At 38.6% G+C, this 23561-nt stretch overlaps 1 protein-coding gene across 3 annotated transcripts; it reads left to right on the top strand.

Moving 5' to 3' along the window:
- The first annotated feature begins 1873 nt into the window (after window positions 1–1873).
- On the top strand, window positions 1874–21651 carry LOC121725830 (protein mesh). Of its 3 annotated transcripts, XM_042112943.1 has the most exons (22): window positions 1874–2315; window positions 7490–7728; window positions 9562–9768; window positions 10127–10285; window positions 11311–11448; window positions 11830–11998; window positions 12706–12963; window positions 13465–13804; window positions 13998–14279; window positions 14490–14622; window positions 14722–14816; window positions 14968–15086; window positions 15504–15655; window positions 15945–16053; window positions 16248–16384; window positions 16878–17007; window positions 17313–17575; window positions 18523–18627; window positions 18823–18931; window positions 19035–19919; window positions 20676–20832; window positions 21297–21651. In XM_042112943.1, the coding sequence occupies exons 1-22, from the start codon at window positions 1988–1990 to the stop codon at window positions 21526–21528; spliced, it is 4746 nt and encodes a 1581-aa protein (XP_041968877.1). In that variant the 5' UTR covers window positions 1874–1987; the 3' UTR covers window positions 21529–21651. The 3 variants fall into 3 exon arrangements, with proteins under 3 accessions (XP_041968877.1, XP_041968876.1, XP_041968875.1); XM_042112942.1 differs by lacking the exon at window positions 19035–19919 and having other exon boundaries at window positions 21297–21650; XM_042112941.1 differs by lacking the exons at window positions 20676–20832; window positions 21297–21651 and having other exon boundaries at window positions 19035–20245.
- Window positions 21652–23561: the final 1910 nt, after the last annotated feature.

Genomic DNA, 23561 nt, shown 5'->3' with positions numbered 1-23561 from the left:
GTCATAAAATCTCTTGGGCTATACCAATAATTGTATAGTCCGTCAAGAAAGTGAAGAACTTAGATAAATGATTGGTATCGCGCGCGCGCACGCTCGAGACCAATCATTCATCTAAGGTGAAGAAATTAAAAAGTGGCAATATCGTAGTGTCATCCCTTTTTTCTTAGATTGATTTGAAAGGGATGACACTACGATGTTGCCACGTTTTAATTTCTTTGGTATCAAATTTGGTAAAAAAAAATTTGGTATCATTAAGAAGTTTTAGGGAGATCGCAGACGGCACACTTTTTGTGTGATCGAGTGTGCGGCGAACATACAGTCTGCATTGCCGCGCCATCGCCATGCCGACTGTACTGTGTACCGCCGCAGACTCGATCACACAAAAAGTGTGCCGTCTGCGATCTCCTTGCGATCTCCCTTAATATTACAATTCCAAATTCAAATTAGGTAAATGTAAGATTTTCATTTGTTTTTCTTATTGTTAAAATGAGTGATTCTAATGAAGAAATTCGATACATTTTAAAATTTTATCTCAAAAAAAAGTAAAAATGCAACACAAGACGCAAAAAAATGTGATGTTTATCAATGCAGCATCTGTGAGAGTAGCGCAAATTTGGTTTAAGCATTTTTAATCTGGAAATTTTGATATCAAAGATGCACGTCGCTCTGGTCGCCCTGTTACGGACAAAACTGATGCCATTTTTGAAAAAGTGGAGCAAGATTGGCACTAGTAGTTACGATGTAGCTAAAGATCTGGGGATTGACCACAAAACGGTATTGGCGCAAGAACGTGCGAAAAAGATCGTGGTCAAAGGCCGGTCAGGCTTCACAGACTGTGTATTCAAACCCGGGTTAACTCGGGCATTTTCTTCTGGCTAGGAATCAACTTCTCTGATAGTACATACCAGCTACTACTAGTCTTAGGTATTCATGCTATGAAATTTTCTCAGAAACGTGATTAATGTTAAAGTAGTCTACCGGATATTGTCACTACAACTATAAACATTATTAGTCATTGAAGAAAAATTACTACGAATTTCCCAAGAGCAAACAATTTCCGTCATTATCATCTTGACAATATAGTCTATTTTCGGAAAACTAATAAAATGACTGCTGCTATCATTGAAATATGCTGGAATCGGACACGATTATCATGAAACAATTGTTATCAAAGATATGAGAATGATAACACCGCTGTAGTAAGTTCTGAACCTAGCATTTTAGCCCTTTATTATTTTAAATAACTAACTAAAAGATAGGTTGGCAAAGGTACAAATTCGCCGTCATGTTATATCTAAGGCACAAATCTGAGGCACGGTAATGCCCACGCCAAGACGAACCAAGCGAATTTTTTTTTCAGTTACCCTTTACTGTTATCCGAAAAATTTTAAGGAGATGCCACGCAAAAATAAAAGGTGGAGGGCAGTGATTCATTTTAGGTCTGTTTGGGCGGGCGGGGAGAGCGTTGCCGATACGCGCATAGTACGGCCATTCGTAGATCATTGACCAGACAGGTCGTTATTGGTATATATCACCATCGAGTCATCCTTCATACGTACCTATATAGTATATACTTATTGACTATTGTGCATATATACATTATACGCCAAACCCCCCTTCCGGTTTTGCCGGGATGTCCAAAACTGCGTGTGACTTAAAGCAACCTATAGTTTTATTGAACTTATAGCATATTAATTACCATCAGAGGAATTATATACCCATTGTAAGCTATTCACCGTTTATTAATCGTGGCCAAAATTAATTAGTAACGTACAGGGCGCAGGGCGACGTGGACAAAGAATTTGGCACACCTCGCTCCTATTTGCTATCTTATCATATTTACTGTAGATAACGACCTGTTATTGAGCACACAATGTACTCGCGGCTCAGTCTCTGACTACAATACTGGAGCACCTCACGCCGCAGAAATTATCAGTGCGATAACGGGATCAGAGGACTGAAAATAATGTGATCAACGTCACAAGAGATGGGTGTCAAAGTTAAACTAGTGTTACTATTATTAGTCGTAGGTAGTGTTATAGGACAGGAGTATGTAGTGGAGGACGTTGAGAGTATAATCAGTGAGACGCCGAAGCCGGATGACGTCAGAGAGGACGAGATCGATAATGCTCCTGTAGAGGTAGTCCCAGAGACGGAGACGTTGGTTGTGAAGAGTGGGAAGTACCAGGTTCTAGATGATGCGTTATCGGGTGATACGCCGACCAACCTGGAGGCGGTGGATTTCAACGCGGGGGACGTCCAGAATGAGCGCCAGGTGCTCATAAGCACCACATCCGTTACTAATACTGAATATGGTAAGATACTATTTCTTCTGTTTTTAAATCTCAACTTCAGGTTCAAACTAGAAAATAATGCGATGAATGTTGTGGAAAATCTACATAGAGAATCTGCGTTAACCAGCATTTTACCCGTTGCCAAAAAAGGATGTATACTTGTGTAACTTCTCTATGAAATTGCATGTTTGTTGTATATATATCTGATGAACCGATTTTGATTTAGTATCCTACTAAGCTAATGGTAGGTTTTTTGGTTCTTTCAATATCATTAGGTATCGATGGTTGTATTAGAGTTTATGTGTTTAAAATCCTTTGAAGCTGGTAAATACCCATCAGTCATCATTAAAAAAATGAATGTACTAATTCAGTTTTGAAAGTCACAGAAGCCATTAACGTTATTTTAACACTTTGCTTCCGATAACAGATACACAAATGTCATGTCACGTTCCACTTTCATATCTGCCACTGCACAGTTCAGAGGTGATGATTTCTTTTTATCCGACTACGACCAAGTTAAAATATAAGTAGTAATGATTTTCCATTTCATATATTTGGGTACAATCTTCCACTGTAGTGTTTTTGCAAAGTAGACTCTGCAAATTAAAGTTATAGTTTTTAAATTTAGTTTGATACATTTTGCCCTTCCTAAACGAGTGTTTTGAGGGTCAAACGTTTTAAAGGAAGTTGCAATTTAATAAGCTAGCACGTGCTTTTGTACACTTCACCTTCCGATGTCATTAAAATCATAATATTATAATACACCAATAACCGTTAACTAACGCTATTTAAATCTTTAGTAGATTATGTTTAGAAGATCCACTCTTACTTTTATAATCTTACATATTGACAGACAAACACGAAGCAATGCATAGCTCTACTTTTAGCATTTGTGATATGTGTTAAACACAGTGTTGACCTCATTTTTAGGGTTCCGTACCCAAAGGGTAAAAACGAGCTTTTTGCTCTATATCGATAATGACAACAGGTAGGTACTTGATTTTTTCTCAAAGTCCTTAGTTATATGTGTACTTTAATATTTAATCATAATATTAAAATAAAATAAAAAATAAAGGGGGCTCCCATACAAAAAACACAATTTTTGGCCTGATTTTGCTCTACAATGGTACAGGACAGTTCGCGCGCGAGTCCGACACTTGGCCGATTATTTATAACTTAACATAAATTGAACTTCTTACTTCACGTAGGGGTTATCTTAGAATTTAGACACTTTTCTTATTACTTCTTGGGATCATCGTAAACTTTAGCGGAAAACGGACAGGTTATGTTATAATATGAGTCAGAGATGAACCAGGTGAATCACTGCACACACATTACACAATGATAACACAATTGCTATTGACATTATTACTACTATCAAAATATTTGCTATACATACATAACATTTAATATGAATATTTATTATTACACAAATAATAAATAAGTATAAGCCTTTTAAGAAACACGTTTTAGAAAAAAAACATCGACTAAGTTTTTTTACTTAATGCTAGTTTTAGCACAATTCCATTACTAATTAATATCAGCTATGAATTTCTAACAAAGTTGTATTAAAGGAAAATATGAATTTCCACCAAGTACAGGCTGCAGTACAATCAATAACGTACCTAATAAACAACCAACTTAACTAATTTGTCCATTTCATTACCTATTTATAACAAATCGCAGTGTCCACAATCTTTCGAAAAAATTGATTTGTAATTTGTTACAAAACATACATACTCAAAAACCTTATTAGAGCTTGCTCACTGTTATAAGATTCGGTACAGTGTTATCTCGGCGCTTAGTGAAATATGCGAGGGTGACCCAAAAAATTATCCTACAACAAACTTGATGAAATCATTCTTATTTTAACTGCTGTAAATTTCAACACAAGGTAGGCAGAGGTACATTTTGTTTATCGAACCTGATAAAGTACGAGGCCCTTATCTTTTATAATTGGAATCATAGTGATATAAGTATAACCCACCTCGTTTAAGTTGCCTTGAAGTACCTAATGTAATTAGTTTGATGCAAGTGACGTATTTATCTTGGTCGTAGTATAAGGTAAGGAGTGGCCCAGCGTAACTGTTTAAATGTAATAATTTTATGTTAGTCATTAGTCATGTACCTTTAGCTAGATTTAGTTCTGCATAATATAATGTTGGCTTGAATGTCTGCGTGAATAGGAAGAAACCACTTTTAAAATTCATATCCTTAACTATTACATAGATATAACACAATTATTTCAATGTTTTGTTAGTTATACCTACTAATACCTACTGATCCCTATGCTTAGCTCATAAAATGTCTTATATAAAAATGTATTTACTACAATTTTTTGAATAAGAGTACGTTTCGACATTTAAAACCATGATTGTATAGTGTTGTGGCGGTACCCACAATTCGCCTAACATTCCTGCATCACGCTATCGAAGTTTTCTGAGCACGTCGGTATATATACGACAGCTGAAATATATCACGTGGGCTCCTGCTTGACCGAGCATAACACCTCGCTCAGTCGGAAGATCTTCCCTTTGGCCTCCACGCACATTTGCACAGTGTTATTTGGCCTATTCTGATATTACATAATTATTATCATGCCATTTCTGACAGCCTTATAGGATGTGAGAAGTAAACTGTTGCAATTTCCTATACTTGTGAAGAGTGAGACTGTTAAGTAATATCATTTTATACTAATCAATGCATTTAATATCGGTAAAACAAGCGTACGATATCCAACAAATACAAATATCGACAGTTCTAATAACTGATAGCGTATCTATCAGGTGGATAAGCTCTGGTGATGTCAGCCAAGTGCCCCTTTGTTCTACGAAATATGGATTTAATATAAAACAAATAACTTATTACAACCGTGTATTTTTTTTAATTTTTATTGACGATGTCAATCCCATCGTACCTTATGCTAAATATAACAATTTACAATTATTCCGAACTGTAGCTAAACAACCGTGTATGTTAATATACAGGGTGCAATTAAACCTTCCTGCCAAATTTTAATATATTGATCCATGTTAAAAATATATAATACACGTATTTTTTCTTTTATAGTCACTCAGTACTAAAATCTTGAGAAATACCTTTTTTTTATGAAATAAGGGGGCAAACGAGCAAACGGGTCACCTGATGGACTACTGATGAGCAACTTCCATCGCCCATGGACACTCGCAGCATCAGAAGAGCTGCAAGTGCGTTGCCGACCTTTTAAGAGGGAATAGGGTAATAGGGGAGGGTAGGGAAGGGAAGGGAAGGGAATAGTTGAGGGTAGGGAAGGGAATAGGGTAGGGGTTAGGGGATTGGGCCTCCGGTTAACTAACTCACTCGGCGATGGAACCTATGGATGTGGCATACGCCTTAAACATGGTCTATAATAACATCTATTCATCGAAGGAAATTGTGCGGTCCCTAAAGCTAATGAAGTATACAGGAGCGAGAATACCTAAAACCGATCTAAATACCCTGTATCTTGTCCACACACAAGAGGAGAAAGCAGCCCTCACTAATACAGGCTATGGATCGGGAACGGACTCTCGCGTCCTCACAATCCATGAAGCTCAGGGATTAACGAGTCCTTCGGTGATCATCATACAGACCAAGTCCCGAAAGCTGGCAATCCATGACAGCGTTCCTCATGCAGTTGTAGCTATATCCCGGCACACTAACACCTGTGTCTATTACACTGACACTGATGGAGACGCTGTGGCAAGCTTCATAAAAAGAGCCACGGAGGTGTCAACCGAACACATAAAAGATTATAATATAAAAATGGCTATAAAAGACAGGAACGATAAAGTCCTAAGCCACATGGCGGGTAGATTCGACACAGGACGATATCTTTTTAACAACCTAGAAACTCCACCCAGCTTGAGTGACCCCTCTCCACCAAGCCAATGTCACAACATCTAAAGGCAAAGGGTGGAGCAGCATAAAATCTAAGGAAATCGGAAAATGTCGGATCTACTGGCCGCCACACCGACTGGGACCTCACCGTTCAAAAAATTAATATTATTATTATGCAATGTATAAAACAATAAATGTATATATTTATTTATTATATGTATAACATATTATACTCTATTCTATTAAATATACCCATAAAAAAAAAAAATGTCCATGGCGTGATGGACCACAATTAATTAAAATTCATAATATTATTTCAATTATCCTTGGTGCGAAAAATCTAAATAATAAAATAACAAAAAAAGGATATGGACGAACAGTCTATAGACGGTCCCAATTTTATAATAATAATAAAAAAAAAAAAAAAAAACTCACTCGGCGAAACACAGCGCAAGCGCTGTTTCACGCCGGTTTTCTGTAAGAACGTGGTATTTATCCGGTCGAGCCGGCCCATTCGTGCCGAAGCATGGCTCTCCCACGTATAAAACCTTCCGCAAGTTATCCTAAAAGACATTACAATAATTAATGGACACGATGCGTCGGCCGCGCATGACGTGCCCCCGCGCGCGCGCCTCATCCCGCGTCACCCCCTCTCATTCCCCCGCGCCGCGAGTGACTGTTCTGCAAGGATTTTAAATGGGATAAAATATGTCATTGAAAAAAAAATAACACCCAATTTTTTTTGGTTAAATGGACTCTACTAATGAAACCTAAGCCCTGGAAAAAAATTGGCAGGAAGATTTAATTGCACCCTGCGTTTGGTCTAAAATATGAGATAGATCACGATTTCATACAAATATTTTCATTATAATTAATAAGAAGTTTTGCTACTGTCTTTTATGATTTAGACCACTATTGTATCAATTCGTCACGCAAAAAGTTTTGCTAAGAGTTTTCTAGGATACAAGTAATTTGTTATCTACTATACTTCTAGAAACACTTCAATGTTATACTGTTCTAAGCGTCAGACTGTACTTTTGGTCCCCTCAAATTCTAACATTCAGGTTTCCCGTAGCTTTTAAATTTTTCAATAATAAAAAATAAAGCAGCACGTAGCTTACGAATCAAACCATACTATTTCCGAATAAAAATGTAGCTTACACAAAGGTATATTCCAGCCTAGCCCTTCTTCTCCTAACTACTTTTAAAAATACTATACTAGTAGTACCTGCTTATAAAGAGTTAGAAGAAGAAGCTTTAAAAGAGTAACCATCATCAAAACAAAAAACCCAAAGGTCATCTACACACACAAATTAAATCACACCTTCAAATTCCAGCTCACATAGACGGGCGGGTTCTGCCATCAACCACGTACCAGAACAATGGTCAGCCGTACATCATCACGCAGCAGCGCCTTCAGCAGATCCGGGGGAACTTCCTCTATTGGTTCTACGACCAGGGGGGAGACGACAACAACGGGGACTACCAGTTCAACATCCACACCTCCACGCCGCAGATACACAAGAACTTCAACTTCCAACTGCCCTTCTTTGGATTCAGGTTCAATTATACAAGGGTGAGTGTGATTTAAGTATAAAAAATATATTTTAGAGATCGTAATAAGATAACATACAAATCATGTGAATCACATACTTAGATGTGTGTAATTGTGTATGCATCGTCTGAATCTTCGTATTCAGTGTTGTTAATCTATACTTCTATACTAATATTATAAAGAGGTAAACTTTGTTTGTTTGTTTGTTTGTTTAATTGTAATGAATGGGCTCAAAAACTACAGGACCAATTTTAAAAATTCTTTCACCATTCGAAAGCTACATTATTTACGAGTAACATAGGCTTTTTTTTATTTGGGAGAATATAGGGTTCCGTAAGATATTTCAGTTTTTCGGAAACAACCAGAAAATTTACTTATTTTGCATACGCTGCCTAATCTATAAAAGATAAAAAACTCAAACTCAAAAAATCTTGATTTTTTTTTGTACTACATTTAAACGCATTTATTTTACTCATGCTTATAATCCTTATCAAAATAAATAATTTCATCACTAAGTACAGTTTATGTAGATTATATTTGCTTTTTGAATGATTAAAATTGGACGTTTGGTTTAGAAGTTATGGCGAAATTAAAATATTGCGATTTACGCCCGTTTCGAAGTGGGCGCTACCAATGCCACAGAATAGATAATAGTACAAGTACCAATGCAGGGATGCGCATTGTACACATTTAAAAAGGTCTACAGAAAACTCCGCGATGGTATTATTTTTTTATGAAATAAGGGGCCAAACGAGCAAACGGGTCACCTGATGGAAAGCAACTTCCATCGCCCATGGACACTCGCAGCATCAGAAGAGCTGCACGTGCGTTACCGGCCTTTAAAGAGGGAATAGGGTAATAGGGTAGGGCAGGGATGGGAAGGGAAGGGAAGGGAATAGGGGAGGGTAGGGAAGGGAATAGGGTAGGGGATTAGGCCTCCGGTAAACTCACTCGGCGAAACACAGCGTAAGCGCTGTTTCACGCCGGTTTTCTGTGAGAATGTGGTATTTCTCTGGTCGAGCCGGCCCATTCGTGCCGAAGCATGGCTCTCCCACGTATAAGTATATCTCTTATGGATATATCCCACAATAACATATTTTTTGTCATTTACTTTTAACTTCAAATAATGGCTAATTTTCGAAGCGATTTTAACCAATACGGCAATAATGCTTATTCAATTAAATACTTTAAATACATTATTGATTATGGCCCTTTACAGCATAATTATTACGATTTTAATTTTAAATGAATATTTTCGAAGATATTACAGATTTAAAAATTGCGGGACGTAAGTAGCTTTTGCAGCAGTACCGACCAATGCGGGCCACGGGTAGTAATGAATATAAATTATTTAAAATCAAACTACTGAATCGATTTTAAGCATTTTTTCAGTGACCTAGGCCATAATTTATTTTATAACCGTGCGAAGCCGGGGCGGGTCGCTAGTTACTATTATATAATAGATCATGATGTTACTTGTAATCTTTTATAATATTATGTGTTCTAAAGAAACTCTAGAAAAGTAAAGTAAATGCCTAGAACTTCTTATTTCAGAAAAAAGTTAAACTAAGTATTTTCGTAGCAGCGCCGTAGCACTCGTAGCAGGAAAATTGTCTTTCAACAATTTTGACTATCTTTTATCGAAATTAATTACTTTTCCGACTGGGAATAGAAGGATACATTTGCTACAATTTCTGTTGAAAAAGTTACCATTTTCCCGTAAAAGTTGGCACATGTTGCGCAAGAGCCTACGTCCTTTCTCAGAGCTCCTCTAATTTATGATGCAGAAAGTACAACAATAATAATAATTATGGATTCCTACTTAACTAGAAACCTATTTTCTATATTTTCCAGCTATCCATGAACGGCTACTTATACTTTAGCGACCCGCCGGACCACTACACGTACCCCCTGTCGTTCCCCGTGCGGGACTGGCCCAGTGTCAACGATCCCTCCTTCATCGGCATATTCTTCAGCAAGTGCCGGATCGGTCGAGTGAGGCCGGAGGATCCGGATCAACGCCGGCCGGGAGTGTACTTCAGAATGGATAGAGACTTGCAGGTGCGACTGGACTACTATATCACAGTATAGCAATATAGGGATTACAACTGAATTTCAGTTTCATTACATTGTGCATATTTACGTGTACATTACTGCCTAAACGGGTTGAAAAAGGAAAGGAGATCAGCAAATTTTCTTTTTAAACCAATTTTTAGCACGCTTTGATTAGCTTGGGCTTTTATGTATGTAGCGGAACCTTTGAGCATGATTTTTACCTATTTTCAGTAGTTTAATAAATTTGAAACTTTGCATACGTATTAAGAGTTAATGACAATGCAATAATATTTTGTTAAAATAAAAAAGCGTATTTCTTTTTAAACTATGTGTTATTGTTTTCAAACTGTAACTAACTTCACAGACTCGCACGGACCAACTGGGCGTGGAGATGCGCGAGCGCATCACGTGGGACATCAGGGAGGGCGTGATCGGCTCCGAGAGCTTCTTCCCCAAGCACGCCATCACCGTCACGTGGAAAAACATGTCCTTCGCCGGCGGTATCGACAACTCGCTCTATATGGTAAGTGCCCTATTAGCCATGTCCACACTATGCACTTTCATCATCAACTTTCGTCATCTGGGACATTAGCTATGTCCACACTATGCACTTTCATCTTCAATTTTCGTCATCTTCTCTCATTGAACTTTCGTTCTGGTGCATTCAATAATTGAATGCGTCAACGACCGCAACGCCAACATTGTCATTTTTGTTCAGCCGCAGTGTCTGTCAGATTATTGTAACATGTGCGACGAGAACATTTTACTGGGTGGAATATGTGCGGCTTATTATTTTGGTCATAAGAAATTCCAAAAAAAAGAACAAAGCGAAATTTTTGGATACGGTCAGAGCGCATGCGTCGCTGGCATGCCTCACGTGCGTGACTGCGCTATAACAATGAACAAAAAAGGCACAAATTTCAAACCTAGTATAAGATATAAGATTCACAGTTCTTGCTGTCTAGACGACTACCATAGTAGTCTGCCGATTACGGCGAAGAAAAGAAAGGTTTGATGTTAATTGTAAGCTTGAGTCTTGAAGCCTGAAAATTGTATTGAAATTGTATTGAAATAGGTTTTTAATTTTTATCAGTTTAAATATAGTTTACTCTGAGATCTCAAACAATAAATTGAGTTTTTTTTTTTTAAATGAAATAAGGGGGCAAACGAGCAAACGGGTCACCTGATGGAAAGCAACTTCCGTCGCGCAAGTGCGTTGCCGGCCTTTTAAGAGGGAATAGGGTAGGGGAAGGTAGGGAAGGGAAGGGAATAGGGGAGGGTAGGAAAGGGAATGGGGTAGGGGATTGGGCCTCCGGTAAACTCACTCACTCGGCGAAACACAGCGCAAGCGCTGCTTCACGCCGCTGAAATTTGGCACAGGGATACTTTGAGTCCCGGGAAAGGACATAGGATAGTTTTTATCGCGAAAAAATGCACTACAAATATTGGCGCAACGGAGTTGCGGGCGTCATCTAGTTTGCCATACCTCTTCGAGTAGCTCTACATCTCCAGCGCAGAAGACAATAATAATTACTTTAATTATTACAGACGAACACGTTCCAAATGGTGTTGGCGACGGACGAGGTGTTCACGTACGCCATCTTCAACTACTTAGAGATCAATTGGAGCTCGCACACCGAAGCGGGCGGTGATACTACTACAGGCGAGGGCGGGGTACCCGCTTATGTAAGTACCCAATACTGACTAAATGAATACCTTTTTAGATGACTACAACGATGCTTTTGATAGTATTAAATGTAATATATATGTTTCATCGTAGTGGAATTTAACTAATAATCCAATTTTAATGAGGTTGGTCGATGAATCTGCAAAAAAAGCACAGATACGGGCTAGGCAATTAGTAATTTGCGTAAGCATTTTTATCTTTTGATTGTTCCTAAACATTAGATATACCTACAATAAATAGCCATGCCTGCTCACTAGGTAAACTTTTAAATGCTTTTGTGATTCTGAGATAAAATCTGTAAATTTTCCAGATATTTTTTTTTTAATCGAGCTCCGAAACAACTCAAGAAATGTCCTAAATAGTCAATGTGTGTTCAACAGATCGGCTTCAACGCGGGTAACGGCACACAGAGCTACGAGTACAAGCCGTACTCGCAGGCCTCGGTGTTGCGCGACCTCACCGGCCGGGGCTGGGCCAACGGCTTCCCCGGACGACACATATTCAGGATCGACGAGAAAATACTCATGGGCACCTGCAACAAGGATATCGGTAAGATTGCCTGAGAAATTTTATGTAATTATATGACATACTAGATACCCGCAACGCCGTTGAGCAGAACTTAGTTTATCGCGCGGGAACCGTACATTTTTCCGGGATAAAAAATATCCTATGCTATTCCCGGGACTTTAATTATCTCTATACAAAATTTCAGCAAAATCGGATCAGCGGTTTAAACATGAAGAGGTAACAAACAGACCGATACATTTAATCATTTATTATATTAGTATGGATTTTGTTACGTTTAGATATTTTATTAACTTAATAAGTTATTTTTACTTGGATACTTCTGAGACTATTGAATTGATCTAATATTACTAGAATAAAGAGCTATGAACATAGAAACCTAAAAATATACCAAAAATGTAAAAGTATATATTCTGAAAGTTTCAAACTTGCTACGAAAATGCTACGCGGCTACGAAATGCTACGAGGTCTACGAATTTTTGTTCAGTAAAATAAGGACTACAAAAGTTAATAAAATGTTACAGCACAAGTTTTTTTTAATTAATTTATTTAAGGTTATTGACTAAAGTGTTTTATAGATTTACGAATAAAGTAAATAAGTTGTAGTCAAAAAGATAGACGAGGCACAAAACTTATATTATTATAGACACGGTTTTTTTACAAACGTAGTTTTTTCGTGTCATACTTTTTATTGTAGCTGCTTTACTATATTGAAACTTAACGCATCACAGATGGAGCTAACCTTCCTCTAATGTTCGCGCCGGAGAGCGGCAACATGCTCGGCGGGACGGTCGTCAACATAACCGGCCCGTGCTTTAAGCCGGACGACCGGATCACCTGCCGGTTCGACACGGAGTCCGTAGTGGGCGCCGTGATTGACGTCAACCGCGCGGTGTGCGTCCAACCGCGGTTCTGGCACAACGGTTACGCGCGGTTCGAGATCGCCATCAACAACGAACCTTACAAGTGGAAGGGCAAGTTCTTTGTAGGTAAGTAACCTAACCTAACCTTTTTCTTTTTTTTTTTTTTGATGCACAGGGGAAACCCATCATGGGTGCCCCGGGTTGGGTATGTGCCTCAGTTAGCTGAAGCACCCCGGGGGTATGTGGGACTCTTACTCACTAAAACCACCTGAGGTTGCCTTCAGCCGTATACGGAGGGATGTCCTGGATCTCTGTAACACAGGACTCCCTCCACGACCGGCCGGTCTACCTCACAAGGGACCGGACTTCCACCATGTTAGGGAACTCTTAGGAAAACCTAACCTAACCGGTTGAAAGTATTTATGTGAAAGTAACAAAACTACCCAAAAAAGTTGATACAGCTGGCCCCCGGAAGGCTTGCTATACGAGACAACTTCCAAAAAAGCTGAATTTATCAAATACTTGTAATTATTGTCTACAATACTAAATAAACATAGTCAATACTTCGTAAAATATATCCTAAGAACCATCCTCACGAACTTCAAAATAGTAATCTTATATTTACAGAAACACCTGCAATGGCTACCGAAAAGATATTCTTCTCCGACAACGCAATCCATGAGAGATATCCACCCGAAGTGAAGATCACCTGGGACAGGTTTAACCTGACCAGCAACCTCAACGTCCAGCTGCAGATCAGCCTGTGGGGCTACAAGGAAGTCACCATCCGTCCGCAGCTGGAGTACATAGACGTCATCGAAGTGGGGGTTGCGAACACTGGGGAGTACATCATCAACCCCCAGAACTTCAGGAACAGGGAAAACTTCATGCACGTTGACATGCAGTTTGGATTCCTTCAGATCAACTTGACGACGCCCGTTGTGCATAACGGTGTACCTATATCACCGTAAGTATTTTTACCAACGACGCAAATTCTCCTTCGGTGTAAGGAAAAAGATATTAGATATAATTACCTACTGTCTTTCGTTGGCAACCCTAGATACTATTAATTGCCCGTTTGTCCCCTAATTCTCACAAAAATAACAAAGCGAAAGTCCCCAAAGGCTTAAAACCATACCTGATTATACCAACATTTTCAGAGTGCTATGGAGTCGACCGATTCCCCTCGCCTGGTACTTCGCCCCACAATGGGAGAGACTACACGGGCAGAGATGGCCGAACTCCATGTGCAACAACTGGCTCCGTACCGACCGTTTCCTCAAGAATTTCGCAGCGCAAGTCCCCGTGTGCCCTTGTACTCTGGAACACGCGTTGTTGGACAAGGGCAGGTTCATGCCCGACCTGGACTGTGATAAAGACATCAATCCCACGTGCAGATACCACTGGGGCGGCATCCATTGCGTGAAGAGCGGAGGACCAAGGTATGTTAAGTTATACTATTAAAAAGTCCCTTGTAATTTCTATCTAGTAAAGGATTTTTTTTAAGTACTGAACTAAGAACTTTGAAGAGTACTCGAGAATTAGGGATTAGTTAAGCGTTCTATATTAGGTATTATTATAGAATCGTACATTGGGCATTGGGCCTAGCTGAATGAAAATGACAATCACATTGAGCCATTCACTAATTTCAGTGCGGAGGGTTCAGGCCAGCAGTGTTGCTACGATAAGAACGGCTTCCTGATGCTGTCCTACGATCAGATGTGGGGTTCAAGACCACACCGATCACACGACTTCGGATTCACACCTTATAACGAGGCTAATAAGGTAGATATTTCAACACATTATAAGTCCTTTTAAAAGTTCTGCTATTTTGTCTCTGATTTATATTTTTTTACTTCAAAATAATGCAAATTCTTTTTTCAGGTGCCATCATTGTCTCATTGGTTCCACGATATGATTCCCTTCTATCAGTGCTGCATGTGGCAAGAGGAGCAAGCGGTTGGCTGTGAAACTTTCAGGTAAATAAATACGAATAAAGTAATGTACATAGTAGAAGAGTTATTACTTATTTCTACCCTGCAAAAACACTAAAATAGAGATAATACTTATATTATTTTCCGACAGGTCTGAATCCTAAGCCATAAACTATAATGTTGCACCATTTTACAGATTCGAACGCCGTCCGTCCCAAGATTGTGTGGCGTATCAGTCCCCTGGCGTTGCGGGCATTTTCGGTGATCCTCACATCATTACCTTCGATGATCTCCAATACACGTTTAACGGCAAAGGTAAGAATGCATTTTAAGTTTGGTATTTCAAATAGTGTGTTTTAGAAAGTTTATAAAAACACCTATGACTTCCAATCACTTGGTGATTAGAATTCGCAGTTGGTTTGTTTGTATGTTTCATCTTTTAAATCTTTCCCTACTATAACCTCCACGCCGTGGCGACATTCACGATGGACAATATCAGGCTATTTCGAATGAAGTTTATTACTATGATTGTCATTACAATCTTTGCGGAGAGATACAATGTTCAACATAGCCGAATGTGTAGAATTTCCATCATGGCCCAATGTGCATGCAAATGCAATTCGGCATGAGGGACAATGGGGCCTCCATTGTCCCTTATACCATAAGGTATTTGCTGATTTAAGTACAAAATATTCCAAAAGTATATGCTGATTTAACTACTCAATGTTCCAGGTGAGTACGTGCTGGTTCGCGTGGACCACCCGCAGCTGAAGCTGGACGTTCAGGGTCGGTTCGAGCAGGTGCCCAACAACATCTACGGCCGCGTCAACGCCACTCACCTCACCTCCATCGTTGCCGCATCCAACAACTCCGTTGCTATCGAGGTAAATCCACGGAACATTTATAATCGGGAGACTCAACCGGATCAAATCTGGATTTGATCCGGTCTGGGGGTCTTTAAGAAAACTGGCGTGAAATAGCGCTTTGACTTTGCAATGAGATAACCATGAGAGGCCATGGCCCAGGCCACAATATTATTTGAAGCTCCCATTGGAATTATTATTTTTATGGGAGCTTCTATAGAAGCCGTGGTTAAGCTTTCATGCACAGTAAATTGTTACTGAAGAAAAATGTTTCATCTCGTATCCATAATTTCATTTATTTTTCGACTAGGTCCGCCTGAGACCTCAACATGCACAATGGAGGTACCATCTCGACGTATTCGCTGACAACAAGAGGGTATACTTTGACAGATCGGCTCTGAGGGTCCAATACTTCCCAGGTACGTGGATTGAATTGACAGAGCTACATATTATTATCAAGTCATAATAATTATTATATCAGTCACTATAAGTTAACTAGGCACCACGTTCTAAAAATCTGTTTTTACAGGTGCCAATTTATATTCCTCCGTGTTGTACTATTTTATATAATAAGTAGTAATAGGTGGACTAAACGCTTATATATTTGTTGTAGGTGTGACAGTCTACCAGCCTATGTATATCCTGAACCAGTCAGAGATAGTGATCATGTTCTCATCCGGAGCTGGAGTCGAGGTGGTGGAAAACAAAGGATTCATGACTGCTAGAGTTTATTTACCATGGAACTATATGGTGAGCATGAGCATATCGTTTTAATAACGTGGTAGACGCACCTAACATTGTACCAAAAAATTTTATTACATCGGTGCCCAAAACGTTTTTTTTTCGAAAGGGTCTAAGCTACTGGTCTGGTTAAATGGTCTTAACCAGACCAGTAGCTTAGACCCTTTCGAAAAAAAAAGGTATTAAGTTTAATCGTGGCTATAATGTAGTCTGTTTCTAGTTGGTTTGGAGATAAACAATCAGGGAGCCAGGCCCCATCGCCTGGCTCCCTCCCCTAAAGTCACACGTGTGACATTCTAATTGGGCAATATTGGGAAACGTTTTCTAATTTTTAGGACTCCCTAGATTGAAGATTGATGATTTTTCTTACTCGGGCTAAAAACTCCCAAAAATATAGATCCCTCTCTAGATATTCTAGATTCTAGATTCTCTTGTTATTTACTAAACTTCCTATGAATTATGTATTTTACTCTTGCTCTACATTTTACGTCTAACCTTTTAGAACCAAACTCGAGGGTTATTCGGCAACTGGTCCCTGGACATAAACGACGACTTCACTCGACCCGACGGCATCGTGGTACCGGTCGACCTCAACAACTTCCAATCTACACATAGAGATTTTGCACAACATTGTAAGTAACAGAGCTATTCGGTTTTCTCCAAATAAATTTGTATCTTTTAACATGACTGTAACAAAATAAAGACTATAAAATGGTTAAATATAGGTTTTAGGACTTAAGTGCAGACGAGATTTAATTGTGTCTACTATGTCTATCTACTTCTTTTCGATTAAGCCTGTACTACTGTGTATTGACATAGAATAGCCTTTTTCCTAGAAAAATATTATATTATAGCTATGAATAAATTAAGGCGTGACGAAGTTGCGAGCAACATCTTAACATCGTCGAAAATGCTTACACTAAACCACCATTTTCAGGGCAACTCACGGATCGGGAGCAAAAGGACATAGGGGTCGCGCTCTTCGTAAGAGAATACGGTCGAACAGCAGCCTACTACAACGACAACCAATTCGTGCCGAACTTCATACGAGAACCGGCTGACTTCTTACCAGCGAACCGATCCCAGGACGTGGCGAGAGCGATAGAGATCTGTCAGGACTCGTACCAGTGCCGATACGATTATGGAATGACCCTAAACCGAGATATGGCGGAGTTCACCAAGAATTATCTGGCGTCTATTGTAAGTATTTTTTAGCTCTCTATAATAATATAGGTAAAGTTTTATCGCCTAGGACCCGTTATTTGCAATGGATATTAAGTGAAACAGCTGTACATTTATATTAATTTCTTTAAATCTTTTGCGTCTACGGATTTAGGCGCTCTACTAAAATTTACTCTACCTAATAGTGTAGTTATTACATTAATGGCATGGTGTGATTTACTACAATATATTAAAGAAAGGAGTAGGTCACAACCTTCAAATTAAATATGATGCTGTATTAAATGTTGTTTTAAAGTGGAAATCTGATGACATAGAGGTATTTAAACGTGGGAAATGACGTTATTGTATGTTAATTTATAAAAGACTTCATTAAGTTCTCGCTATGCGCATGATTCATTGAGCCCATAGAATTTATATTCTTGCTAGGTAGTATGTAATGTGATTTGCACTGTAATATGTGTCTTGAAAAAGTAATAAATTGGTAGGTAAGTAAACTTTGTCAACTTCGTACCGCCTAATTAGTTTTTCCAAAGTTCATTGGTTTGCTCTTATCTACCTCGTTTTTATTATATAAATTATGTAATGTAAATATTTTTCTGTTCCTTTGATTTTCATCGACATAAGTAATACCAATAACTAAAACGCTTGACCGCTTTGCAATTTTTTTACGTCTGCAATGATAATTGGTTTATTTACTTAAGAATATAATATTTTATATCTCGCGTGTCTCAAAGGACATTTCAAGTATGTTATGATGTCCATTGTTAACATAATTATATATAGTGAATCATTCAAGGCTTCAAAGTTAAAACCGTTCATACTGCAGTACGCCAACAAACTGCATGGGAAAACGTACTTTTGTGGTCATCGCGAATTATTTTCGACTAAATTAGTCACATAACCATAGTATACGTGTAGTGAGTAATAATATATATTACTTATTAAAAATTTATTTCATTGTTTAGACGAATATCAAAGAGCAAAACGCGCGTCGTATCATCAGTTGTGGCATTTTGGAGACTCCGCGATTTGGACGAAAGAGTAACTTCTTCTTCACTCCTGGAACCAGGGTAAGTGCTATGTTTTGTATTGTGCCGGTAGTGATTTATAGAAGCTAATTTAAAAGTAACATACAATATCATTATGTAGTGATATATCCGTTTTACTTCCCAACGATAACTTAAGGAACATCAATCATTCATGATGGTTTCTAAAATAGTACGACGGAACTATATAATTATTGAAGTTGTTTTTATATCGTGTAGGTTAACTTTGAGTGTAATCAAGATTTCATCCTGATTGGAGACAAGCGACGAGTGTGTGAGGACAACGGCAGGTGGAACTTGCCCGACTACGGATACACCGAATGTTTACGTGAGTCACCCGTCTTAGTCTATCTACACCCAAAAAAATTTAACTCAAGATAATTTGTCTTGAATGTAGAGCCAAAATTAAAACGAACCCTTTTCGTAAACAGGTAACCAGGAGTATTCGCAACGAGCCCTATTCTTAACTTGGGGCGTCATATTGGCGGTTATTCTACCATTAGGTCTCCTCATTTGCCTGCTATGGTTCTGGTGCTGGCACAAACCTAAGTCGGAGGGCAAGGAGGTGTTCCGCTTCCAAGACCTGCCCCGGTCCAAGTCAGCGTCGCGGTTAAATCTAAGATCCACATCGATGGGAAACATAACGGACACTATTAAATCGTCCACGATACGTAGTCAGGACTCGGACGTTAAGCCCAAGCTACCCGACACCCCCACGGAGGAAACCCCCATCAAACCCACCGTAACACGCGCAGCCCCACCTCTCCCCACCGAGCCGCTAGACGGCGAAAGCTCCGGAATAGGCTACACCGATTCCAACAAAAGTGACTCGAGTAAATCCGACAAGGCGAAGAAAAAACGGGCCTACGACAAAACCTACCGTACTAACGAACCCCTCCCTAACGCCCCCGATGTAGAGTTTCCAGAGAAGCCGTGGGACCTCTCCGAGGAGGACCTCCTATCCCTCACGTCTCCCTCGGACACCGAGTCCAACCGCGACTCGACTCTCACCCGCCCCACGAACGATATCAAGTACATGGGGCGACCGCGACAAACCGGGCGACACGCGATGCCCAGCGACTCCGGCTATTCCACCAAAGACGGATCCGAGGATCCCTACTCCCAAAGGTACTCCGGAGGCCAGTACAGCCCGATACCGTCCCAGTATTCCCCCACGTACTCCGAGATATATTCGCCTCCCACAAGCCCCACGTCCGACCTCGGGCCGAGGAGTGCCTACACGACCGGCCTTCCGGAGCCGCCGAAGAGTGCTCCGCCGACGGAGATAAAAACATTCACTCTCCCTCCTCAGAGAGGCAAATCTGTAGAAACTCTCATAGATCCGCCCGCTACAGAGATGCCGACCTTCAGTAGTAAATCTACGATGGTGTAGCCTGTATTATTCTATAGTGTTAACTTATCCCACTGATCATAATTAGAGTAAGAATTCCCACTGCCCGAAATATGACAATTTAAGGAGACTGGGGCTGTCGTGTTCGTGTGTAGCACAGTAAAAGATTTTTGCACATGTTAGTGTATTTGTATTTATTAGACGTTTCCCGTTGTTGTTTTGTTTATATAGTTTATACTAAGAGAAGTTTATGTACTTAAATTATGAAAAATAAAGTATTAATATGTTCAATGGATTCACAAAGAGAGGAAATTTCTGTTCCGTAATGGTAGAATAACTTCCCCTGACTCGTTTCTGGTTTGGAAATAGGAAAGCAAGAAATAGAGCTAGCGCGATCCGCGGAATAGAAATTTTCTCGTAAATGTGATGTTTCAATTCTGTTATTACTTGCTTTCTTATCTCCCTGTGTACACACGAATATGGGTCATACCATGGCCAAACAGGTTAGTAATATCTTATTTGCTCTAGAATGATAAGCGCTAGATTACAATCTTATCGTTAATTTTGGTGACACGATTTTTCATCAAATAATCTTGTTACGATAAATCACCTAGGTATCTTAATTAAATATTAAGGAGCGTTTTACAAGTTTTTATACATTTTGAAAATAGTTACCAATTTCAGAGGTTCATTCACATTTAAAAATTAATACAAATTACAGGGAAGCAAGAGTACTCGAGTCGTACTCTCGGCGCGACATGGGGCATAATAAGTGCCGTGATGATGCCCATCGTCATCGTGCTCATCTGCATCGGCTGGCGAATCCTGAAAAGGAAGAAGGAGGAGGAGAAAGAGGAGAACGACTTCTTGACTATCAAGTGAGTTAAAATGGAACTTAACGGTTAACCAATACAGTAGCAAGACTAAGAGCCTGATTTGTGGATCACATTATTAGTTAGGGCTATATAGTATCTAACGCGAATATATATTTTTGTTCATTGACATTCCTCTTGAATCTCTACAATATCGTCCATAGTCCGGCTATCGATTTATGTATAGGCAGTATGGCCATGGCCTATGAGCGGCAACGTTCTATGGCGTCCTAGGATAGCGGCAGAGTTCGTAAATAGGGGCGGCAAAATTAGAGTAGCCTATACTGATAAAAAATTTAATCCGGCCGGTAACAACTGACTATGGTCAGTTGTTACAGAATCCATTATTAACCAAGGTTAATAATGGATTCTGTAACAACCTGTTTTCTAGTCAAACCAAGGCTTGCCTACTAGTACGAAAGATCAAATAGATACAGAAACACTGACGCCTCTTAAACTTTTGCTTTCAGGAGCCGACCGATAGATCCAGATGAATCGTTGAAGATTAATTCAGATGACGAGTCCATTCCCTACAAGAAAGACGTGACGGAGGACAGTCCGGAGCCCACGGAACCTGTCAAAGTCGTCGACATAGAACCTGAGAGTAACAACGACGACAACAACTACCCATACCAGCCCTACCCCAACGCACAGGGGGAGGACCAAGCCAGACCGTGGTCGGGAGAAACAGAAATTAATTAAACATGTCTACTTATTTCTAGATTAGTAGCATAATATAATATTGTAGGTTAGCGTGTAAATGTAAGTGGCTGCATTGGTACAATATTAATTTAAAGGGATGTATTTTTGTAATTAAAAATTTTTAGATATTTTTTGTTTGAAAATAATAAAGTTCGCGTTGATAATGAATAATAATATTAAGTAATATTTTATAACTTTAACCGATATTTGAAAATTGTTATACTTACATACAAAGACTTCTATTGAAGTTTACCTAAATAGAATTCTTTGCTTACATACAGGATGAAAACAGGAATGAAAAACAAGAGTTTTAATAGGCTGCTGTACTGATTTAAATTAGAAAATTTATAGAGGCCAGGTCCTTTCACAAAAATTAAATTATATTTTGTATATTTTCTGAATAATTTATCCCACCAGATAAGCATTTTACACATAATTGATAATTTATATTTTTTAATAATATTATAATTAGTTTTCTGCTATTTTTGTATTTAAAGATACATGACAATTAACATCTTACGAAAGTTAAATTAAAAAATGTACTGGAAATATAATAAAATAATAGAAAACATGCCTTTTATTTTCGCTGTCTCATTACTTAATACTTAATTAGTTAGCTAGTTAAGTTCTCCGATTACCTACCTACCTAGCTTTAGCGAAGTTTTACGATATGAACCGGTACCTCGTTAGTAGTCATACTTTTAAATCATTTACATATAGCTTAGGGTTTCTTACAGACGAACGGCACTTCCCGACAAGTTCCGTTTAGCCTTATCCTTTATGTCCTCAGTGATCTTCAGTAGGAAATGAGTATGTTGTTTAGAAGTAAGTACCTTTAGGGGTCTATACATAGAGATACTTACTGATAAGTGATAAGTTAATAACAGCTGATAAGCAACAAATTAAGGTAAAAATAATAAACGTTTGTCAAAAATATGCGTGTCATGCCTGTTTTCACCAACCGCCTCCTAACGCTAAGTGGTCCCCTAGCGGCCATTAAGGGTACATATCCTTCAAGATTTCACGAATTTTTGTGTGTCACGTTCGTCTTTAGGGGGATATTAGATTATCATATAATATATTGGATCCGAGATCATTGAGTCAATGATATTGGATAATGTATTAAAGACATATGATTCATTTCTTCCTTGATCATAGATTTTTGACATTTGCTGAGACGGTCATAGAAATAGGTGCTGCCAGTTATTTAATATAAAAAAGAGATTTTAGTTTCTTGTTCGTTAATGTTTCAAATAATGTAATGTAATTATTTTTCTAATTATATACTTGGATAATCTTGCTGAAATAACAAAAAACAAGCCATATTAAAAATGACGATGTCTTTTGACAAATCGAATTCTCTGAGATCTAGTAACCCTGACGTCAATACCTGTCAGCGTTAGCGCTCTCCATTGGCTATTGAAACCAAATATGACGTAAAATAGGATCAATGAAATATGATAATGTAATATGCAGATATGATCAAATGATCATAGAAATGATCCAATATAAATGATAATGTAATACCCCCCTTAGGGCGTAAGAACTTTTGCAAAACATTACTTTTTTTTTAATGTGTTTGTTTGAGATATTTGACCCGCAAAGATCGCTAGGGAACACTTAGCGTTAGGAGACCGTTGGTGAAAACAGGTATCAGTCTTTTATACCTCTTTTCATCCCAGGAAAATGTACGCTTCTCTCACGTATTATTAAACTCATTTATTATTTTAAAAATAACTGTAGCAGAATTAAATTAGTACCTAGCTAGCCTGATTTATTTTATTTTATTTTGTCGAAAAGGGCGGTATAATAAAGCGCCATCTAGCATGTGTTAATTGAAACGTAGGAACAATTTAATAATATAGATTAACTTAGATATAATGCATTAATATCTACGAATAATAAAAACTAATTAATATTTATTACTTATTATATTCGTCCTTGGACATAATAATATTATGTTTGTAATTATTGTCTGTATTAAATAGGTCTACCAGAATCTGATGGCAAAAAATTGTAAAAAGTAATTGACT

Source organism: Aricia agestis, chromosome 4 (assembly GCF_905147365.1).
Source record: "Aricia agestis chromosome 4, ilAriAges1.1, whole genome shotgun sequence".
NCBI classification, from domain to species: domain Eukaryota; kingdom Metazoa; phylum Arthropoda; class Insecta; order Lepidoptera; family Lycaenidae; genus Aricia; species Aricia agestis.
The sequence above is the reverse complement of the archived record's forward strand: the minus strand, read 5'-3'. Positions and strand labels throughout refer to the sequence as shown.